At 34.0% G+C, this 21,340-nt stretch overlaps 3 protein-coding genes and 1 pseudogene across 4 annotated transcripts; all 4 read right to left on the bottom strand.

Moving 5' to 3' along the window:
• Positions 1-491: 491 nt before the first annotated feature.
• Positions 492-2,458, bottom strand: LOC146926224 (toll/interleukin-1 receptor-like protein). The gene is made up of 3 exons (XM_085758599.1): positions 2,146-2,458; positions 1,984-2,067; positions 492-1,081 (listed from the first exon to the last, which is right to left on the bottom strand). The coding sequence occupies exons 1-3, from the start codon at positions 2,263-2,265 to the stop codon at positions 593-595; spliced, it is 693 nt and encodes a 230-aa protein (XP_085614725.1). The 5' UTR covers positions 2,266-2,458; the 3' UTR covers positions 492-592.
• Positions 2,459-2,754: 296 nt separating this feature from the next.
• On the bottom strand, positions 2,755-6,114 carry LOC146926223 (putative leucine-rich repeat receptor-like protein kinase IMK3). Its single transcript, XM_085758598.1, has 2 exons — positions 4,206-6,114; positions 2,755-3,543 (listed from the first exon to the last, which is right to left on the bottom strand). Exons 1-2 carry the CDS (start codon positions 5,977-5,979, stop codon positions 2,930-2,932), a joined length of 2,388 nt encoding a protein of 795 aa, XP_085614724.1. The 5' UTR covers positions 5,980-6,114; the 3' UTR covers positions 2,755-2,929.
• Positions 6,115-12,283: 6,169 nt separating this feature from the next.
• LOC146926222 (PRA1 family protein B4 pseudogene) lies at positions 12,284-13,390 on the bottom strand (annotated as a pseudogene). Its single transcript, XR_015034053.1, has one exon. The product of XR_015034053.1 is annotated as a PRA1 family protein B4 pseudogene (transcript).
• Positions 13,391-14,477: 1,087 nt separating this feature from the next.
• On the bottom strand, positions 14,478-20,820 carry LOC146926221 (Tetratricopeptide repeat (TPR)-like superfamily protein). Its single transcript, XM_085758591.1, has 7 exons — positions 20,577-20,820; positions 19,711-19,886; positions 16,676-18,750; positions 16,200-16,338; positions 15,940-16,088; positions 15,430-15,499; positions 14,478-14,844 (listed from the first exon to the last, which is right to left on the bottom strand). Exons 2-3 carry the CDS (start codon positions 19,877-19,879, stop codon positions 16,679-16,681), a joined length of 2,241 nt encoding a protein of 746 aa, XP_085614717.1. The 5' UTR covers positions 19,880-19,886; positions 20,577-20,820; the 3' UTR covers positions 14,478-14,844; positions 15,430-15,499; positions 15,940-16,088; positions 16,200-16,338; positions 16,676-16,678.
• Positions 20,821-21,340: the final 520 nt, after the last annotated feature.

Genomic DNA, 21,340 nt, shown 5'->3' with positions numbered 1-21,340 from the left:
CATTTGGAAATGGCAAGTGAATAATATCTTTAATTTTTTATTGCAGCAACACAAATAGATAGAATAAGAAAATAAATAGTTAAGGATGTTATAAGAAAAAGAATAAGCAATTTTATCACAAGTAATAAAATGGCAAAATTATATAATTTATCCTTTTATTAATTTTAGGTAATACTTTCATCATTTTGTATTTTTTTAATCCAATTTAGTCTTTTATGTTAAAAAAATGTCAATATCTTAGCATTTTTATGCGATTTTTTTGAATAAAATCTAAGTTTTTAAATTTGTATGATGAAGATTTGGATTTGTTTTAAAAAATGGGTTGTTATTATTCATGGCCAAGCATACAAAGCCAACAAAAAGATCAAATAAAATGATACAAGGAGATAAGAATGAACAAATGCATTGCCATGTAATCAAATTGAAAGGTCAAAATCATAGTTTGTCCAAAAAAATTTAAAATAGAGGGCTAAAACTAGACAATTAAAAAATGGAGAACCAAAACTGCGGTTATAGCAAAATATGAGAACTAAAAATACATGTAAGCCTAAAAATTAAGCAGTAAAACATATATACTATGGGTCGAAGGAGCTTACTTAAAATCTAATGACTTGATTCCCGACAAATTAGCTGATTTTTTCAAAGCGTCTCTCCACATTTGAACCTCGGAAAATTCATACTTTTTTTCAAGTTCAGCAAATTCATAACACTTCTTTTGATGTCGTACTTCTGTAGGATCTACCCCATAGAAAATAGGTATTACAATCTGTCCATATTTCTCTTTGCAATCAATTATTTTCACAAGTTCTTCTAAACACCAACGTGAAGAAGCATAGTTTTCTGAGAATATGACCAATAAAATGGATGATCCTTCAATTGCTTCAACAAGTGAATCTGATATGTCATCTCCCCTCTTAAGTTTGTGATCGACAAAAGCATTTATTTGCTTTTGAGGAAAAGCCTTAACCAAATGGCTTAGAAAGTCGTGGCGGATATCCTCACCCCTAAAGCTTACAAAAACATCATACTTTGAATGAGGAGTATTGTTGTTTGGCATTGCCTTTTCTGATGTACCCTTCAACTTTTAACAAATATAAGTATTAGATTCTTCATAAAAATTTATGTGAGATCTTAATAACATAAACAAAATACAGCAACAATTAAGAAATGCTACTACTTCCTCTGTTACAAAATATAAACAAAAGTGAGTCAAACAAAAAATTGATGTATTTAGTTAAAAATTTGGTTTAAATACATCAACTTCATTTGACACCCTTTTGCTTATATTTTATAATGGAGTGACCGGTAGAAACTAGACCTAAGGTGGTTTGGACATGTAGAGAGAAGACATATGGATGTAAGGAGAGTAGATCAGATGTATGGGAGTCAGATCACATGGTAGACCTAGAAAAGCTATACGAGAAACTATTGGGAATGATATAAAGATAAATGAGTTGGAGAAAGACATGGTTATGGCTACGTTTGATTCATAGTCGACACCACTTAATGGGATAAGTTTTTTTTTTTTTAGAATTAGCGGGATAAGACTTGCTTGTTGTTGTTGTAAGGTATTGATAAGAAACAAATTACTCTATTTATTAGTATCAAATTATTTTCACACTTCAATCTCATCTGAAAAACAATCCTAAGAAAATAATTTTGAACATTTTCTAAATTCAAAACATTGTTGTTTAAAATATTGTGCTTTAAAGTATTGATAAGTATTGTTTAAAGTTACCAAACAATCCTTTTCCTTAATGTAAACAAAGACCGAGTCTGAAAGGCAAAAACAATTTAAAACATAAAGTTGCAATACAAATTCACATATCAGCTTATGTAGTTATTTAATACTCATATTCTTCCATGTTCATGTACCAATTCTTGTAGTATTAGGGTAAAGTAAAGGCTAATGTTAAAAGAGCCTTACTGAGTTTATATATATATGTAAATAGATGGATTAGTAGAAGCACATATTTCACATACATGTTTTATATCAGAGACCCCTATTGGCTGCATTTCCAAGTTAGAGGTTCCAGCAACAATTCCATCTGGTGATGCCTTACTTCTCTGAAGAAATACAAATTAATAGAAGCAGAATCAGAGGTATATTCTAAGATGTTAAAACTCATAAAAGTTTATTAGTACCTCAACCTCAGGAATAAGACCCGCCCCATCACGAGTTCCTTGACCACGGCGCAATAACAACGCAACAAATTTGAGGAAGCTCAAGAGAGCAATGATCCAGCCCAAAAGGATAATCATCATTAAAAGTGGAATGACTCGCTTATTTGTTACGAATGGCTTAAAACATAAAGGAAAGAAAAGTCCATGGTCATGCAAAACATATAATTAATCAAATCAACTTATAATAATAAAGGAAAGAAAAGTAAGAAATATAATCAACTGATAATAATACCACAAATTTTTTCTGACAGCCTTAATCACCAAGAGCTAATGCAATTGCACAGAAGTAAAGGATATATATATAATATAAAAATATGTTACCTTATGGGGGAAGGAATGAATCAATGAACCCTAACCAAAGTAAAGGATACATATAAGAATATGTTTTCCTTCCTCTCAAAAAAAGAATATGTTTTCTCCCCTTGTGTCATTTCTTAATGCACACTTTTTGTATACTCATTTTGTGAAAAAGGAGGGGGAGGAAAACACAACTATACTTGCGCATCATTAATCAATTGAAGAAGCCAACATGTAATAAAATTATTGAATCAAACCAAAACAAAAGCATAGTTTAAATTGCAATTGATATAACATTTATTATTCATCTAGTCAAAAGAATACTTGATGTCTGAAACAAAATCCTCACATATATACATATATAAAATCAATGAACAAATAAAATGAATGAATTATAAATATATATGTTTTCTCCACTAATTCAAGTGACTCAAAGTCTTCAATCCCTTTATTCATTTGTTTGAACCTTTGCTCCATCATCATCAACTTCAACTTCAACCAATTCTGGCTTAATCTCCTCTAACTGCTGCAAAACTTGTTTGACTTCAGGCCTAGCAGAAGGTGATGGATCAACACAATGCAAAGCTAATTTCAATGTATTAAGAAGTTCATCTCCTATCGTCGGTCCATCCCTCATGAGTTCCAAATCAAACACTTCATTTGTCCATTCTTCTTTAACAATGGATGCAACATATTGAGGCAAGTCCATTCCATTTGTTGGTTCTCCTGGTGGTTTACCAGTTAAGAGCTCCAAAAGGATAACACCGAGGCTGTAAACGTCTGTCTTTGTGGTAGGTTTCTTTGTCTTTGAAAGCTCTGGTGCATTGTATCCGAGACTTCCTGCTGTAGCAATGATGTTAGTGTTGGCAGAAGTTGTCATTAGTCTTGAAAGACCAAAATCTGTGATGTGAGGGTTTGTTTGCTCATCCAATAGTATGTTACTTGAGGTGAGATTTCCATGTACTATATTCTCTTGGTTATGGAGGCAAGAGAGACCATTTGTGATTCCAATTGCTATTTTCATCCTTGTTGGCCATTCGACAACGATTTCTGGTCCACGAGCTGCAAATATGTGTAGAAATATCAATATCAGATGTATTGACTTATAAATTTGGAGATGAAATATTTGTTAACTAATATGATTAGCTATGCATTCTAATTTCAATACAAGTTTCAGATTCTCAGGAGTCACGAAACCACACGCCAAACACAATACGTGATATGGACCATTGAACCAAAATCAGATAGCAATGCATTCTAACCAAGTTCCAAATCATGATCTATCGGTTCAGTACTTACCATTATGTGTAATTGTGTGAATCCGGAACATCACACGTCAAACACAATTATGTGATCTGGACCATTGAATCAAGATTGGATAGCCCTTGATCCAACTTTGTTAAATCAAGCCCATAATGATATAATACTAAATTAAAGCATGAGCCTTCTAATCTTCATCCACTAGTACATATCTCATCCACAAACATATGTCATTGTGTGAATACCGGAACTCAAATGCATTCGAAGAACTACTTCGTTAATGCTTAGCAATGAATTCACAAAATCACACGTTAAGCACAATTACGTGACTTGTACCATTTCATCAAGAACGGACAGTCCATGTTCCGACTTTTGCAAATCAGAATAACGATAATACAAATAAACAACGATGTGTGAATGTAAAAACTCAAATGCATTCTAAGAACAACTAAGTTAGTGCTTACCATGAAGGAATGATGCTAGGCTTCCTCTACTCATGTAATCAAAGACAAGCAGCTTCTCTCCTTTAGGTCCAAGATAGTAAGCCCTAAGCGCCAAAAGATTTGGATGTCTGATTTTGCCAAGTGATGCAACCTCAGCTTCAAACTCCTTATGCCCTTTAGTAGTCTTCTCCCTCAGTCTCTTCACAGCAACTTGATTACCATCTTCCAATGTTGCCTTGTAAGCTGTTCCATAAGCAGTTTTGCCCATTATCTCAGCAGTTGCACACAAAAGATCATCAGCAGTGAACACAAATGGACCATCAAAGTGAACCAGCTTTCCACCGGCTTCACCTCCTGATACAGCTTCACCACCACCAGCTGAACCACCTTTCTCCACACTTCTAGCAGAAGCAGCAGCTTTAGCAGCTTTGCTACTCTTTCTGCTTGAAGAAGCTCTTTTCCTGACCAAACAACAAAGCAAAAAGCAGCAAAGTAATAGCAAAATCAACAAAAGAACACCAGCTACTATGAGGATAATGTCCTTTGTGCTCAATTTCCTGTGATGACGCGGCTTTGAGAGAGATTCTTCTGGTGATTGAGCTGGAAGATTATGAGGTGGTGATGCTGAAGGACATGGTTTTGAGCTTATGTAACCACATAAGCCAAAATTCCCTTCAAATGAACTAGCATTGAATCTTTTGGAAAGTAGTGATGGAACAGGACCAGATAGATTGTTATGAGACACATTGAATGAACTGAGATTTGCTAGTTTGGTAAAAGAATCAGGAATTTCACCAGCAAATTTGTTCTGAGACAAATCAATTTGACTAATGCTTGAGATATTACCAATAGTTGATGGAATTTTACCATCAAATTTATTGTTCTTCAAGTTAATCACAGAAAGGTTATGCAACAAATCAAAAGTATCTGGCACATGATTTTCAATATGATTGTTTTCAAGATTCAATGAAACAAGAGAAGACATATTAGATAAGCTTAAAGGAAAACTACCATTGATTGCATTGTTTGACAAATCAAGAATTCTAAGCCTTGAAATTGCACCAAATTCACTAGGAATAGGACCAGTTAAATTATTGAATTGAAGAGAAAGAATAGTTAAAGAATGTGACATCATGAATGAGCTAGGAATTGAACCAGAAAGTGAATTATAACTCAAATTAATCCTGAAAATCCTAGTGGAAGTTGCCAAACCAAAAGGGATTTTACCAATAAGCAAATTATGACTAACATCAAAAGATTGAAGCATTGGACAATTAGCAATAGAAGGAGGAATAGAACCTGAAAGTTTGTTATTGAAAAGATAAACACCTCTAAGATTAGGTAAAAAACCAAGAGAAATAGGAATAGAACCAACAAGTGCATTATCATGAAGACTTAATTTTCTAAGAGATTGAAGTTGACCAATTTTCTCAGAAATTTTTCCACCTAAACTTTTCCAAGGAAGCTGAATTGCAATAACTTCACCTTTCAAACATTTGATTCCAATCCAATTACCTGAACAAGCACCTAAACCACTATCATTCCAGCTTTTCAATACCCCTTTTGAATCAATAAGCTCATTTTTTATAGCTCTTAAGGATTGAAAATCAGATTGTGTTACAACAATACCATCCCATAAATGACCCAACACAGGCTCGATAGTAAAACCAAGAAAAAGTATAAAAGATAAGAAAATAAAATGACCATTTTGATTTTTTCTACATTTCTGAAGTGGGTTTGTGTTAAAAAAGGTAAAAATCAAATCTTTAACATTATGCCAAGTATTGTTCTCCATTGAAGTTGAAGTGAAGAACAACAATGGCTATGCAAAGAACACTGAGAAAATGAAGAAAGATGAAAACTTTGAAGAGAGAGTAAAGTTTCTGATAAAGGGTAAGTGAGATTGTGAGTGAATGAAGAAAGTTGAAGTGAAGTTTAAGGTTTTAGGGAAGAGAGAGATAAAAGCAAAATTTGAGGAGAATGGGTCAAAGGGTGCAGTTTTTTAACGGCTAGTTTTATGACTATAGTTTACAATTATTAATCTTAGGTTATACAATATTGAATTATTTATTCATATGGTTCTGATTAATGTAACGGGTTGGTTTGGGTGATAAGAAACATGTGTGTGCACCGATGAGAATAATGAGGTTAATTTGTTTGGTCCCCAACGGCTACTTTTTATTGGTCTTGGATGTTTTGTGGGTTCCATTGCCACGTTTTTTTGCTCAGTGTCACATGATGAATGTTTGACTAAGAAAAAAAAGTTGATAGGAAAAACAAAAGATTTTATGTAACACCAAAAAAGAGCTTTTAGCTTTTAGCTCATAACTTATAAGCTCGTCTGACAAAAAAGCTCTATTTGGTAACGCTTTTTACAACGAGCTTATAGCTTATTTCAGGAGCTTATAAGCTATTTTTTAGAAGCTATTTCAAGTAGCGTTTGAGCTTATAGCTTTTAGCTTATCATATTTTGTTCCATTTTTACCCTTACTTTTTTTTATGTAAAATCCATGTTTACCCATTTTTTTTTTTTTGTGGAGGAAACCCATTATATTTTATTACATCTATAATTTAAAATACCACATTTATTACACCAACAGACTTTGTTTATAATTTTCTTTATACTACAATATACCTTTTTTTTTTTACAGAACAATATAATATAAGTGTTACTTCAAAAAAAAAATATACAATATATCCTCTGACGGAAAAATATATATGTTATTAGTGTTATTTTTTTTTTATTCTCTGGCCTTTCGTTGTATTTTTTTTTAGTGAATAAATTTTAATTTAATATATAATATAAAAGATATATTAAATTAATAAATTTAAAGTACTTTTTTAAAGAAAATTTAGATGACGAAATTACAAATACTTAAATATTAATTGATATAAATTTTATTATGAATTAAGAATGCCCTTTTATGTCATTTTACATTTATCAGCTAATTGAACCGCTAGTTTTACCAAACACTTTACCGCTAGTTTTACCAAACACTTTAGTTAGCTTATCAGCTATCAGTCATCAGTCATCAGCTATAAGCTATCAGCTAGCTTATCAGCTAAAAGCTATCAGCTAGCTTATCAGTTAGCTTATCAGTTATCCGCTATTTTTACCAAACAGAGCCATGTCTTCTTTGGTATTAATTGAAGTTCATAATGAATAAAAAAAAGTTGAAGTTGATATAGATTTCATTTGGCTAAATTTATGTGAGACTCATAACATAGTGGTCACACACACACAAAAAAAGAAGATTAAATTCAACAAATATGAGACTCTATAGAAATGAATAAATTATCAATTTAGTTTTTAAATAATCGCTCTCATTTCAATTTAGTCTTTAAATTTTGTAAATGGTTCATAAAATATTTGTCAAATTAATTCATATTTTTTAAGATGTTGGCGATTAAATTATCGAGTTTTTATATATTTTAGAAACTAGATTACAAATTACATATAGTTTAGAAACTACTTATTATGTTTATATAAGTTTAAGACTAAATTAAAGAGAGGGTGATAGTTTAAAAAACTAAATTGATTGCTTATTCACATAGCAATTTTTGTTAAATAAGTGTGTTGTTTTGGTTGCGACTTGGACAACAGAGTGTGTCTTTGTATTCATCTTTGACTCATTAAGTTCCTTTATAATTCACCTAAAAAAAAATCCATATCTTTATTAGTTATTGTACCATATCAAATATTTTATATTTAAGTGAACGAGAGGATTAGTTAAAAATAATAATATATTTAAAGTGATATTAATTACAAATTTACATGAATTTTGTCTTAAACTTTCAGCATTAACATCTTCCCACTACACATAAGAAAAATATATACCCCCTAAACAAAAATTGTCACAAAGGGTAAAACTTGACTAGCCTTGAATTAGGAAACTTTTTCAGACTCCAATTCTTTGCAATACTATAATCATGTTGTATAAGATTTCAACCATTTGATTATAAATTGGATGACTATTATCAAAATATGAATCGGTTCAAACCTCTAAAAATTTTTGCTACATTAACAACGGATTATCAAAAGCATCTTTTTAGTAATGATGAGTATTAAGGTGACACGGATTGCCCACCTGAAGCAAGCTTTCATAATTTATGATTCTATTAAATACATTATTATTGGAGTGGATTGAGTAAAAAAACAAAAGACAACACGTAAGAAGGTTGTGAATTGTTGTTAACTTTGGTGGCGGAAATATTCAGTTGTCACAGTCGTAACGAAACTGTGTTGTATTTCAATAATTTTGGGGTCATATTTTGGACCAGCATGGCGAAGAAGTGAACATTAAGAAATGGACTATAAGTGAAGGCATATACTCAACTTTTTCAACAACAAACAAAAAATTGAAATGTAACAGAAAAAAAAATGTTTAAGCTTAAGTCTTCTTCAGAAAAAAAAATGTTTAAGCTTATGTTGAGTTTTGATACCATACTTTGCCTCATTCACAATTTTTGTTCCTTTATTTCCAAATCTACAAGTTTAGTCCTCATGTTTTTTTTTTTTAAATGATACATTTGTATGCTAATTTTGAGGGATGTTGCAAGTGAGATGATCATGTGACAACTCAAGTGAACATATGGTAATGTCTAAGTTGATTTTACTTGAGGACCATTTCTAGTTCATCAACATATATATTTGAATTCATATTCACAAAAGCAACCAAATTTGATGTAAACCACTATTTAGGTGGATTCTCACTTAATAACTCATTCATATTTCATCAATAAGTTGGGACATCGCCAATAGGTATCTCTTTAGTCAAATAATAAAAATCCCCTAATGCATGGACCCAAACTCCCTACTATAAAGTTATCATGTAGTTACACACAGTAATCAATCATGACAATTGATTTGGGATCAGACGATTCAAGTTGCATGGTCAGTAAATTAATGGAAAACGATCTTGATCATTAATTTGAGATCGAACAATCAAGATTTATAACTATGTCACGCAGTTACAACAGAAAATACAAATCTCAATTGCATAGGTGGAGAGTGTGTCAAATATTTTAAAACCATTTGGCAAACATCACCTCTAACCTCAACCCTGCCTTCCTAAATCGCTTTTAAAAACCTTGTGGGACTTCATTGAAGATGTACAGAATCTATATCTTGAAACTAACATGCAAGCAGAGGTCCTTAATCGCACTCTCTAGCAATATTTGTGGAGATTTGCTTTTCTGGCCCCCCAAAAAATGCTAATACTGTTCGGTGTATATCTATCGAACAACAAGTTTTTTTGGTTTTAACACCTTCGACAGATAACTTTCAAAGGGAATTTCCCAGCATAAAGAGCAAACGTGGAAGCCAGAAGAACATAGCTCATATTTGTGAGTTTTTGTCCATCTATTGTCTATGGTCTCCTCCTTGGGCTGAATAGTGCTACAACTAATACCTCTGCGACTGCATTCTCACACCAACCTCGCCCCCACGAGGTTCATCTATGGTCTCCCTCGTTGTAGCAGTATGTTGATATTACTTCAATCATTGATTTTAACTTTTAACTCCTGTCCTACGACCAAATTCTCTCCATAGTGGAGCATAACTTGGCCAATGTGCAAGCCCAAATGAAGGTTGGCGGACGTTTGACACTCCCTGTTGGCTCATGGGTTTATGTTCATTTACATCCCCTATCGCCAAGTCACAGTATCTAGTCAACCACACTACAACTAGTTACTCAAACCATTTTTTGGTCTATTAAGTCCTTGAACGCATTGGTATGATCGCTTTTTGTCTAAATCTGCCAACATCGTCAAAAGTACAAAAGTACATACGACCTTTCATTGGACTGTCCTAAAGCCACATCATGGCCTTGCTACCACAACTATTACATCGCTCTTTAGGCAAGTGTTCCAGAATAGCCTAATTTTGAAGCCCTTGGATATGGGTTTGGTGCAAGGTGAAGGGTTGACCCTAAGAATACTACTTGGTTCCCCACAACCACAACTCTCATGACATGGTGCTTGAGGACAACGGCAAAATTTGATGGGGATAGAAATTATGTGCCTATGTGTCAAGCTTAATCCACTCAACCCACTACTTCCAAGTCGAAAAGAATCATCTCCAGTCTTGTAGGAACCATGTATTACTTCTTTCTATTATTTTCCAGTCCGTGAATTGACATTCTGTTAGGCAGATGTTACTTTTATTATCTAGATTCTGGGAGAAGTTGGTTATCAATTGCAATGTAAGACCTGACAAAGCGAAATGAGAAGTAAAAGATCATCCAATTTCCTCTCCTAGAGTCCCTGGGACTAAAAACCAGCTTTCTACATAACATCAGAAGGATAGTGTCCCGTATATTCACCATTTACCACTATAATTCATCTGTAGTGTATGTATATTGTATATCACTAATTTGGCACATGTACCATTACATGTAGTGTCCGGTATATTCTTTTGATTAGTGAAAACGAAAATATAATGTGTAAATAATATTCCATAAAAAAACAATAAATTAACTGACTAGTATAATATAAACAAGCTACAGTGGTATGTGCCATTTCAACAGGGCCTGTTTTCCTACACTTGTTTAAGCAATCTTCTCTTCTGTGCTGTAAAGCCTCATGTTTTTTAAGTATAATATAGGATACGATAAGTGTGTCAAATATTTGAGTATTAAGGTGCAGACACAAGGTAAGTACGTAGAAGTGGTGAATGACTCCTTATGTCGGCAAAAGTTACAAAGTGAGATGGTTTTTACAGCATTTTCGCATAAATTTTGCAACAACCAAATTCAATGATCAAAAGATTTCTGGAAGTAGAACCAACAAACAGTATAACCAAAACAAACTCATACTCACCATCTTGCTGAAATCATTCTCAAAATAATAAGCTAGAAGATACAAAACTAATCAGGATTGAACATCCAATATAACTTCATTGGTAAAACTAAACATAATAGGTTGAAGATACAAAACCAATCATAATTGAAAATCCATTATATATATCCCTTGGTAAAACAACACAATGCCAAGAAGAATTAATTATTTCTATGAACTGGTTTAGACAACAAAAGTTTAGAAACATGCAACACAAAGGAAGCAACTATTTTACTAAAGATAGATCATTTCAACACTTAACAGTTAATGGACTTCTAAATCTCCAATTATATCACAATTACAAGTTAGTTATCTTCTTTCACGGCATTTCCCAAGATACATTCAGTTAAATAAATTCCACATGTGGGGAAATATGGGAAATAAGCTTAACTAATTTAAACCTGAGCTAACTAACTTTTAATCAGAACAGACTGATATGAGATTTCACAATTGTTACCTGATAGATATAGCTTAACCTTGAGCTAACTAACTTGTAATTGTGATAAATTCGAGTTCTAATTCTAATCAGATCTGAATGATATGAGATTTCACAATTGTTACCTAATAGATATAGCCGATTATCCCAATTAAACTCTCAAGTGAGAATCAGTAGTATTCCCCAATGCATCCCCCCTTTTCCGCTCTTTATTATCTTTTTAGACCATTTTCAATCATCAAGTCCATCATGAATCAAAAAGATCAAGTTTGAACACTAAACATACATAAATCGATTGAGAAAATCAGCTAAAGAGAAACTTTGAGAGACATATTTTTCCAAGATCAAACTAATTGTCTTCCTCTATAACTTGACAAATGCAAACTCTCCAGTCAATCTCAACAAGATATCTCAAGTTAAAACTATTTCATCCAAACATCAGGATTGCCTGAAACTACATTCCCTAAAACTATATAAGTGTGCAGACAAACGATCAAGGGATCATGGCAGTTGAATGAAGATCAGACGTTTGTATTCTGACTCCATCAAATTGAATGAAGATCAAAATATGAATAGTCCGATCTTCATCCAGAAGTCGAGATTCATAAATGTGTAATACCAATCCAATGTGCCTAGGTGCATAACAACATTGCTAGCACAACTTCGGAGAAAGCAGGAAAAAGATTAAACCCTGATTTCTATTCTCTCTACACACCAGAAACAATGAGATCTAAGCAACATAAAATGAACATAATGATTATAAAAACAACACAGAACAATGATAAATTTCCTTATTGATTCTTGCTATTGATTATGATAAACCAAATCAAAGAACTAAGAGCTTGCTAATATTACAGAATGAATAAATCGGTTACAGAAAATTGATAGATCCATCAACAACATAACCAAATCCAGTATATTACAAAATCAAAAAATAGCAAAGATCCTTACATATAATATTCAAGATTCATCTTCACCTATATGTATATGAATCCAATTGATCAAGAAATTAACAAAAAAACAAAAAAGAGCAATTAAATTTTTTCAGCATTAGGTTTCACCAAAATTCAACGGATCTGAGATCAGAAACCGTTACCATTACCAAATCAAACGCGTCCGGAGGAAGGAACAGCTGCAGCACCGGTAGTAGGAGCACGGAGGAAGGAGAGGAATCCGGTAGTTTGAGAATTATCCTGTTCATCAAGGAAGAGATCCTCCGGTGCACGGAATGCTCCATGGAGACAAACAACAGCAACACCGAGCATCAAAGCGGAAACAAGAACAGATCCAACGCTGGTGAGGAAAACGACGAAGACCGTGAGTCCTGAGAGGATCATAAGCGTTTCAAAATCGGTGAAAGTGCGACCGAAGAGAACGAGAGGACGATCGGTAGGACGGAAGAGGTAGAGGAAGGTCCATGAAGCGAGGAGGCCGATGAGGAGGATGAGAGAGAATGGATTGGTGAGGAGAGACACGGCGAGGATTCCGGCGACGACGGCGTAGTAGTTGACACGGAAGTAGGAGTAGTTTTTGCGGACGCGGAGAGTGGCGTCGGAGAAGGATTCAGGTTTGCTGAAAGCAGAGCGGTCGACGAGTTCTGTCCATGGACGGCGTTGTGCGAGGCCGTTGCGGAGTGATTCAGAGAGGTTGTTGATGAGGACACGGACGGCGGGGGAATTTACCGGAACGTCGGATCCGGTGCCAGAGACGGTGGATCCGGCGGTGGTTGATGGTGGAGGGACGGAGGTGACAGGGAGAACGGGTGGAGCGGAGGACATTGTGGCCATTGTTTGTTGTAACGGTTTAGAGAGAGAAAGTTTTAGAGAGAGAAAGTTTTAGAGAGAGAAAGTAGTTTTTGTGATTTTGTGAATTGAGATTGAAGGGGGTTTTTGGTTTTTAGAGAAGGTGAATTTATTTGCTTAATGGTTAAGGTGAATGAATTAAGCACCGACGAAAATATACGCAGTAAAGTTTGTGGGTATGAATGAATGTGATTGGTTATTTTTTGTCACGCTTCGTTTATGTTACGCCAACGTGTTGCGGAAATGTCGTGGAAGTTTAGTCAATTTAGTCAATAAATTAATTTATCTTCATCAAATTTAGTCAATTAAAAAAAATGCTAATTCTTGACAAAAATAAAAATGCTCATTAGTTTTCAACTTTTTTCACCTAAATCAATTTAACTCATAATCATTAATCAAATAGAACTCCCCTAAAAAAATATTTAATCAAATGGTACTTAATATAAGGAGGAATAAATTCATTAACATGGAGATTAGCCCGATATCTTTCTCTCTCTAAAAAAAAGGCATATTAGTCCAATAAATTGCAGCTCTTGCAAGGATCTGACCAATTATATTCATTTGTCATTGAACACCTGACCTCAAAGTTAGAATGCTATGCTATTTTTTTGAATATTTTTATAGATGTCATTAACTTGCTAATTATAATAAATTATATTTTATATATTCTTTTTTTTTTTTTTTTGTGGTGGCCGGGGTTTGAACCTCGGACCTTGCATATATTATGCATTGTCCTTAGTATATATTCTCATTTATATACTAAGGAACGGAGGAAAATACCTATCCAATTTTCAACTCCGACAAGGTTGGAGGTGGGACATGTTTTTACAAGGAGTCGAAGGTCGTGAGAAAAAACCCACCCTCAATCCGCCTGGTTGTCATAGCTTCATACCTAGCTTCACCCTCAAGTTATAACTGAAGCGATCATGCAACATTGTTGTTACGTTGTCGCTCCTATTCCATGCACAGCTACGCCTTCCACCTGCTGCCCTTTCCCTCATACATTCCCTCCTGCCTATTTTATGTCTCTATATCTCTCATCATTTCATTCTCTCACATCATAACTCCTTCATTTTTTATTTCTGGTTTCTCTCTATTCACTCTCACAAAAGCACAGCTGCCATGAGAGAGTGATGGCAATGCAAGAACTGTCAATAAAGTAGAGTACTTCGGTGAAGACGAAGAATAGTCTAATCAAAACCAAATTTGAAACGGAAATTCGAAATTTAAAAGACATTCATTACTATGGGAAATAATATAGTAAGGAAAAATTACATAGAAAGTTTGCTTGCAGGTATCATATCCGAAAACTAGGTATTTACGACAAGAGAAGAGATTCCTAGCATAGAAACAATCAATCACCAGAGACAAAATTTGGATTTTCACGCTGTCCCAACCAAATGCTTTTATCCTTCTTTATTAGTACTCAACTCTTCATCACATCATCAGCCTCGTTACCATTAACGAGAAGTGTACCGTCACTAGAATCGGCATCAACTACAGCTGCATCCTCTTGGCTTCCTTCCTCTCCATTTTGTTCTTCCTGCTCCTCAGTATAATCCTCTTTTCCATTTTGTTCAGTCAACTGCAATAAGAGGACATAAAAACAATATAAAGTAACAGTCTAGTACAAACATTCACAATCAATAGGAGATGTAGATTGTTCATTCCATTGCAGAAAACATTAGTTTATGGGAACTGCTGGAAACAGCATTGAATATTCGAAACAGTAGAATGGTGAAGATCAATTGAATCCTATAAAACAATAACAGACTTTTTGCATACAGTATCAAAACATTAAAATATATGGCCAGGTTTAATAAAAATGAAAAATAAATAAATAAAAAACTGACATAAATATATCAAAATGCCAGAATTGCTAAATAATGTAAATATGCTTGCTTGTTCCCAGAAATCTGTTAGACTTGTTTAACATTTCCACCTATTTGTTCCTTTACCAGGTTAAGAACGAAATCATAAATAAGCTCTACCAAGGATTGCCAAGCATAAGAGGATTGTACAATGTGAGCATATATGACAGCAAAGTAAATAAGTAATGCAAAATAGTAAGAAAAATGATCTTCGCTCACTTGCAAAAATCTGTTAAGAGGATTGTACAATGTGAGCATATATTTATTTTAAGGAAAAAAAAAAAAAAAAAAGAACTCACCGACGTGAACCCTTCAGGTACACAATAGCCCAAACTCTTCCAAGACCATAGTTCAATTGTGTTCTCAAGCCTGCAAGCAGATTAAACCACCATGAAGTTTTTTAAAAAAATTGACAAGAATATATACATAATCTCAATATAATTAATTTTAGTAAAACCTTAAAAAGTATAACATGGTAAAAGTAAGCAAAATATAATAATAATATACTAATAAAATTAGAAAACAAAATCTAGTCTCTGCTAGCCAGAATTTCAACGCTATGTCAATTCTCACGTGAATGTCAAATTTAGACAGAATAGGTCATCATAAGATAGCTAAAGCAAGCAACAAGTAAGAACAAAAGACATGCAGGGATAAGGTCTCGTTCTAAGAACAAAAGTCAACCTAAAACAAACTATTCAAGTTCCTATGAGAGAGTGAAGACAATGATACACAAGAGCATGAGGAATGCACCAAATAGAATAAGATAAAACTCACAACTCCGCATTCTGTGAACAGCATCAACTTACCTATAAGTAGTTGAATGCCAAATGCGGACCGTACCATCCTCAGAGCCAGTGATGATAATAGGAAGTTCAGTATGAAAGCATACAGCAGATACATTGTGAGTGTGACCATCCAGAGTCTGGACACAACTTTTGGTCTGATAATCCCATACCTGTTTCCCAGGTTATATAGGACTATTAATTGCCGTCATGTATATATAAATATACGAAAACAAATCATTGGGTAGATGATGAGTAAAGAAAACAAAGAACAGAAATCAAACCTTGGCCGTGTGATCATCAGAACCAGTAATTAGATGAGGTTTGTCACCTTCTGTAAAATAAATAACGCAGTTCACTCCTTTTTGATGGGCATCCAACGTAAAATTTGGGTATTCTCAGCATCCTCCGTTGAAGAAAGAACTTGTATTACCCCAAGTTTCAGGACAGCAAGAATTACAGTCAGAAAGTACAGTATACATTCAACGGAAGAGTAAACTCAGCTATATGGGTGACTGCAAATGTGTGCTCGTGTGTGTGTTTCTGTGTATGATGATTTCTAACATGCACAAGTAACACAGGTGTTGCATCCTGCAAAGTATTTATTTACCATTGGATCAAGGAGATCCATCATATTCAATTGTACACTCTCCTTCCCCGTCTCTCTTCCTATCATACCTGAGTATATTTTCCTACTTTCATGTAGAAGTTTGCAACCTTATTTTTATTATTATTTAAATAAAAAATGCATAAACAATACCTGCTAATCTTCAACATCTTCTACAATAGAACCGAAATCCAGCCTAGCATCTCCTATACTTGTTCTTAGTAATTCCAGAATGGTTGTTATTTGTTCACTTAGTGGATGAGATTGAACCCCGGCAACAAATGTATTCAATTGGTCATTGATATTAATCCAAGACCATCCAGGCTCCTTTATTACTCCCTTTGACTTCATTAGCTTCCTTATATGTGCTGCTTCCTCCCTCCTTCCACTGGCAGAATATATGTTAGCCAGAGTGATGTGAGCTCCAGCAGAATTTGGATGCAAGCGAAGCATCTGTTCAGCTGCCCATATTGCTCGGTCAAGATCCCCATGATCCCTACATGCTCTGAGTAAGGTAGACCACACAACATCGTCACAAGGGAATGGCATGTTTCGTACCATATGCTCAGCTTCACCCAACCGCCCTGCTCTGCATAGAAGATCAATTATGCAACCATAATGCTCCTTTGAAGGAGCGATCTGGTACTCATTAGTCATTAACTTATAGTAGTAGAAACCAAGATCAACCAATCCAGCATGGTTACAAGCAGTTAAAATACCAATAAACGTCACATAATCCGGCATTAAACCAACACTGTAAATGTTCTCAAACAAGCTAATAGCCTCTTGGCTGTAGCCATGTTCGGCATACCCATTAATCATTGCAGTCCATGATACAATGTCATTATTTTTTATACTATCGAAGATTTTTGAAGCCTCTTGTAGATTACCACTTCTTGAATACATACTAATTAGAGCACTATGAACCATTGTTTCATGATCTAAGCCAATGCACAGGGCATAGGCATGCACCTGTTTACCTGGCTCAAGAAGTGCCATGCTTCCACAAACACTCAGAACACTAGCAAGGGCAAATTCGTTTGGTTTCGGACCTTCCCTACTCATCCATGATAGATAGTTAAAAGCTTCTTTTGCATGATTTCCTTGACAATAAACAGAAATTATAGTGCTCCAAGAAATAATATCTTTTCTAGTCATACCATCAAATACCAATGAAGCTTCCTGTAACAGCCCACATTTTGAATAGAGAGTGATGATAGAATTTGATACCGACAAGGCATCTACCAAACCTAGACGCAATGCATGGCCGTGTATTTGTTCCCCCCATTTAGTAATAGCGAGATTTGCACACGCAGAAATTACAGATGCAAAAGTGTACTCATTTGGGCTGACATCAGATTTTCTCATTCTTTTAAATGCGTCCAATGCACGTTCTTCATCACCCATCTGTACATAAGTCATGATAAGGTTCGTCCATGAAACTACATCTGGGGTCCTCATTTTTCCAAATAATCGCATGACATAGTCTGGTTTCCTACATTTACTATACATGGTACCAAGAGTATTAACAACATACGCAGTTTCATTGAACCCTTGTTTTATTGTTTGTGCGTGTATGGCTTTCCCATAATGTAACAAACCTGATTCAGCAGATGCCTTTAAAGCAATAGCAAATGTATGTGAATCATAGCCCACTTTTGATCTCCACATTTCTGAAAAGTATGATAGTCCGTCCAAACTGCAACCAGCATGTACAAGCCCCACAATAACGGCAGTCCACGATACTACATTTCTTGTTGTCATATTTTCAAAGACACTACACCCTTGTTCTGTTTTTCCTACTTTCATGTACATGTCTACAAGGGCACTGCTGACAAAAACTGAGTTTATCAAACCAGATTTCACTGAAAATCCATGCAACAATTCTCCAAAATATACATTCATACCAAGTGCACAAGCCTTGAGGGCAACACTAACCACGAATTGATCCTTTTGAAGTCCAGAGTCGACCCACATATTTGAGAATAAGATCAATGCTTCATTCGAGTTTGCGGCATTGACATAACCCGCTATTAAATTTGTCCATGAAATCTCATCTCTGTGACTCATTTTATTAAACATATCCCTAGCTTCACAAACTTTTCCTAGTTTCATTAGTTGCTTCAGTTGAGAGTTAAGTTCAGGCATATTAGGGACATAATAGGCAGTAGGAGCTCGTTGTTCCGGTTTCCCCTGCCAGATCATATCTCTGCATTCAGTGGCAGTTCCTGTAAATATACCAACTTAAATAAGGTTGAAACCTGGTACAGAAACACGAATACCTTAAAACTACCATGCAAAGCTTACATGAATACATATGAACAATTATTAAGTAACCATAATTTAATCAACCAACACATTAAGAGAAGACTTTTTCAAGTCAGGTTGCTATTTTATATTTTATATTCACTCAAACAAAACCACATCGTAATTTTGTTAAATTAAGCACAGGCAAAAAGACATGCTTACTAGACCTAATTAGAGTTCAAATGACAGAAATCAATAACACTCAGCATAAGAAGACGCCAACTTTATTAAAATCTTCCGCTATAAAAATATAAAAAAGTAGGAGATAGACCTAATTAGAGTTCAAATGACAGAAATCAATAACACTCAGCATAAGAAGACACCAACTTTATTAAAATCTTCCGCTATAAAAATATAAAAAAGTAGGAGAAAAAAGTAGCACATAACACTAGACAGTGATACAAAGTGTTATCTAACTCCTTCAGCAACCAAAACTTGATAAATCTAAATTATATGCATAACAAATATATCATAGAAAAGATAAAATAAAAGTCGTAACATAAAACAACAAAGAGGTAATAGACACTTTGGTCTTTGAATGTGTAAGTCGTTGTCAATATAGTCGTTGAATGTATCAAAATTACAAAAGATACCTCAACGTGTCTTTTATTTATTAATCAATTTGGTAGTCATATGTGCTTTCATTTGTTAGTTTGGTCCTCAGATGTGTCTTTCGTTTGTCATTTTGGTTCATGAAATTGCTAACAGAAAACACTCAGGGATGTCTTTTTTATTTTGATGCATTTAGGACTAAAATAACACTGCCGCACACATTTAGGACCAAAATATATTTTTTACTCAAATAAAAGACGCATTCGCATATATTGTAACATTATGCTAAGGCAATTCATTCATTCAAAAAATAAAACAAAATTAAGCACCTGGATAGACATAATTGAGGGGTGGGTTGAGGTTCATTGAGCACAGGGAAGTGTTTGGAATGAAAGAAAATGAACCATCAAGGGAAAGGCCAGGTGAAGAACCATAGCAACGATGCACCCAAATCCGTTGCCTAAAGCCACCGTTGAAGAGTTTCTGGAAGATGTGCATCTTTTCTCTGGCATTGAAAATGAAACGGTTATTCCCAAAATCATTTTTTATGCATTTTTTATTTTATACTAATAAAATTAAGGTTGCAGAATGTACATGAAAGTAGACAAACAAATCCTAACACGATATATTTAATTTCTCAAATAGCTTCACCTAAATTTGAATTTGAATTTTAACCGCTTAACAATAGCCTCATCATGGACTTCTAGTATGCCCCATTTATCAAGCACCTTGAAGTCAAGCTTACAAGAAATAATGCATTCTCAACAAACAATGTGTATGTTTGGATTGACTTATTTGAGTTTATCTACTCGCAAAAGCACTAGTGACAATGTGCATGTTCTAGAGAATTTATGAAAACAACTTATGATACATTCATAAACTATTTCCAGCTTATTTTTATAAGCTCTCCAGGATAGCTTATAAAAACAACTTACATACTATACAAAAACGGATCGATTTTATTTTATCTTGTGCTATAGAAATAGTGTATTTATGCGATAAGGCGCAAAATAAGATGTTTACTACCAAACATGTTACATGCATTAGTAAGAAACATGTTATACTGAAAATGAAGATGAAAAAAGCGATTGTGACATTTGAACAAACACCTTGTGTGCAAAACTAAGAAAGCTGAATGAACAGATTTGTAAAATGCATGTAAACCATGAGAACAAAAATAGAATATGGGGGTTACCTCCAATTATGTTTGGCACGAAATGGTTGAGTTCAGTGCTAACGCTACAGAGTTTTAATTCATTCTTAAAAATGTGTTTTTTTTTTTTTTTTGTTTGAAACAAAAAATGTGTTTATTTTTGTTGAATGATGGAATTGGATGGATGATGGTGGCGTCCCTCTTCAAAACCAAAACGGGGTTTGGATTAAATTAGTTTCATCCCTTCTTTTTATCTCGCATCCCTGATTATATAAGCGCCGTTTTTGAAATTAAAAATTCCTAATTTTATTTAATAAAACAACTTTATTAATTGTATTAGTAAAGTAATTAAATGACGTTATCTCGGTTGGTAAAAACATTGTATAATTCTAGCTCTGAATACCACACTCATCTAGTATCTTATAAAAGTGAATTTCTAACCAATAAAATCATTACGTCATCCGTCGCAAAATAATAGTTATTTAAGGTTTGTGCACGATATTTAAGAAAATGGTTAATTAAGTAAGGGTTAATTATGTTTCTAGTCCCTATAAAATAGCGACCTTGTAAGTTTAGTCCCTACTTAATTTTAATAGCATTTTTAGTCCCTATAAAAAAAATTTACTTATAATTTTAGTCCCTGCTAAAACAAAGTTTGATTAATTATCCTTAAACTCTTAAATTTTTGAACGATTTTTTTGAGACAAGATTAGAACACTATGAAAGGTTCGTTTACTAAAATTTAGAATTTTCTGACATGAAATGAATTAAATATGAATTTTTTAAAACGACAAAAGTTAAAGATA

This window comes from Medicago sativa, chromosome 4 (assembly GCF_051527215.1).
Source record: "Medicago sativa cultivar Bolivia chromosome 4, Bolivia_mono, whole genome shotgun sequence".
Classification (NCBI taxonomy): Eukaryota; Viridiplantae; Streptophyta; class Magnoliopsida; order Fabales; family Fabaceae; genus Medicago; species Medicago sativa.
This window is presented reverse-complemented; position numbering and strand designations above follow the sequence as displayed.

Bases quoted from the DNA above. Each gene is read 5' to 3' on its own strand.
- LOC146926224 (XM_085758599.1), bottom strand. From the start codon at position 2,265: ATGATGATTATCCTTTTGGGCTGGATCATTGCTCTCTTGAGCTTCCTC. The intron at 2,068-2,145 runs GTACTAATAAAC...GTATTTCTTCAG, and splicing joins GTCTTATTCCTGAGGTTGAG to AGAAGTAAGGCATCACCAGA. The intron at 1,082-1,983 runs GTATGTGAAATA...ATTTGTTAAAAG, and splicing joins GGGTCTCTGATATAAAACAT to TTGAAGGGTACATCAGAAAA.
- LOC146926223 (XM_085758598.1), bottom strand. From the start codon at position 5,979: ATGGAGAACAATACTTGGCATAATGTTAAAGATTTGATTTTTACCTTT. The intron at 3,544-4,205 runs GTAAGCACTAAC...ACATATTTGCAG, and splicing joins CCTAGCATCATTCCTTCATG to CTCGTGGACCAGAAATCGTT.
- LOC146926221 (XM_085758591.1), bottom strand. From the start codon at position 19,879: ATGCACATCTTCCAGAAACTCTTCAACGGTGGCTTTAGGCAACGGATT. The intron at 18,751-19,710 runs GTGCTTAATTTT...GTATATTTACAG, and splicing joins CCTCAATTATGTCTATCCAG to GAACTGCCACTGAATGCAGA.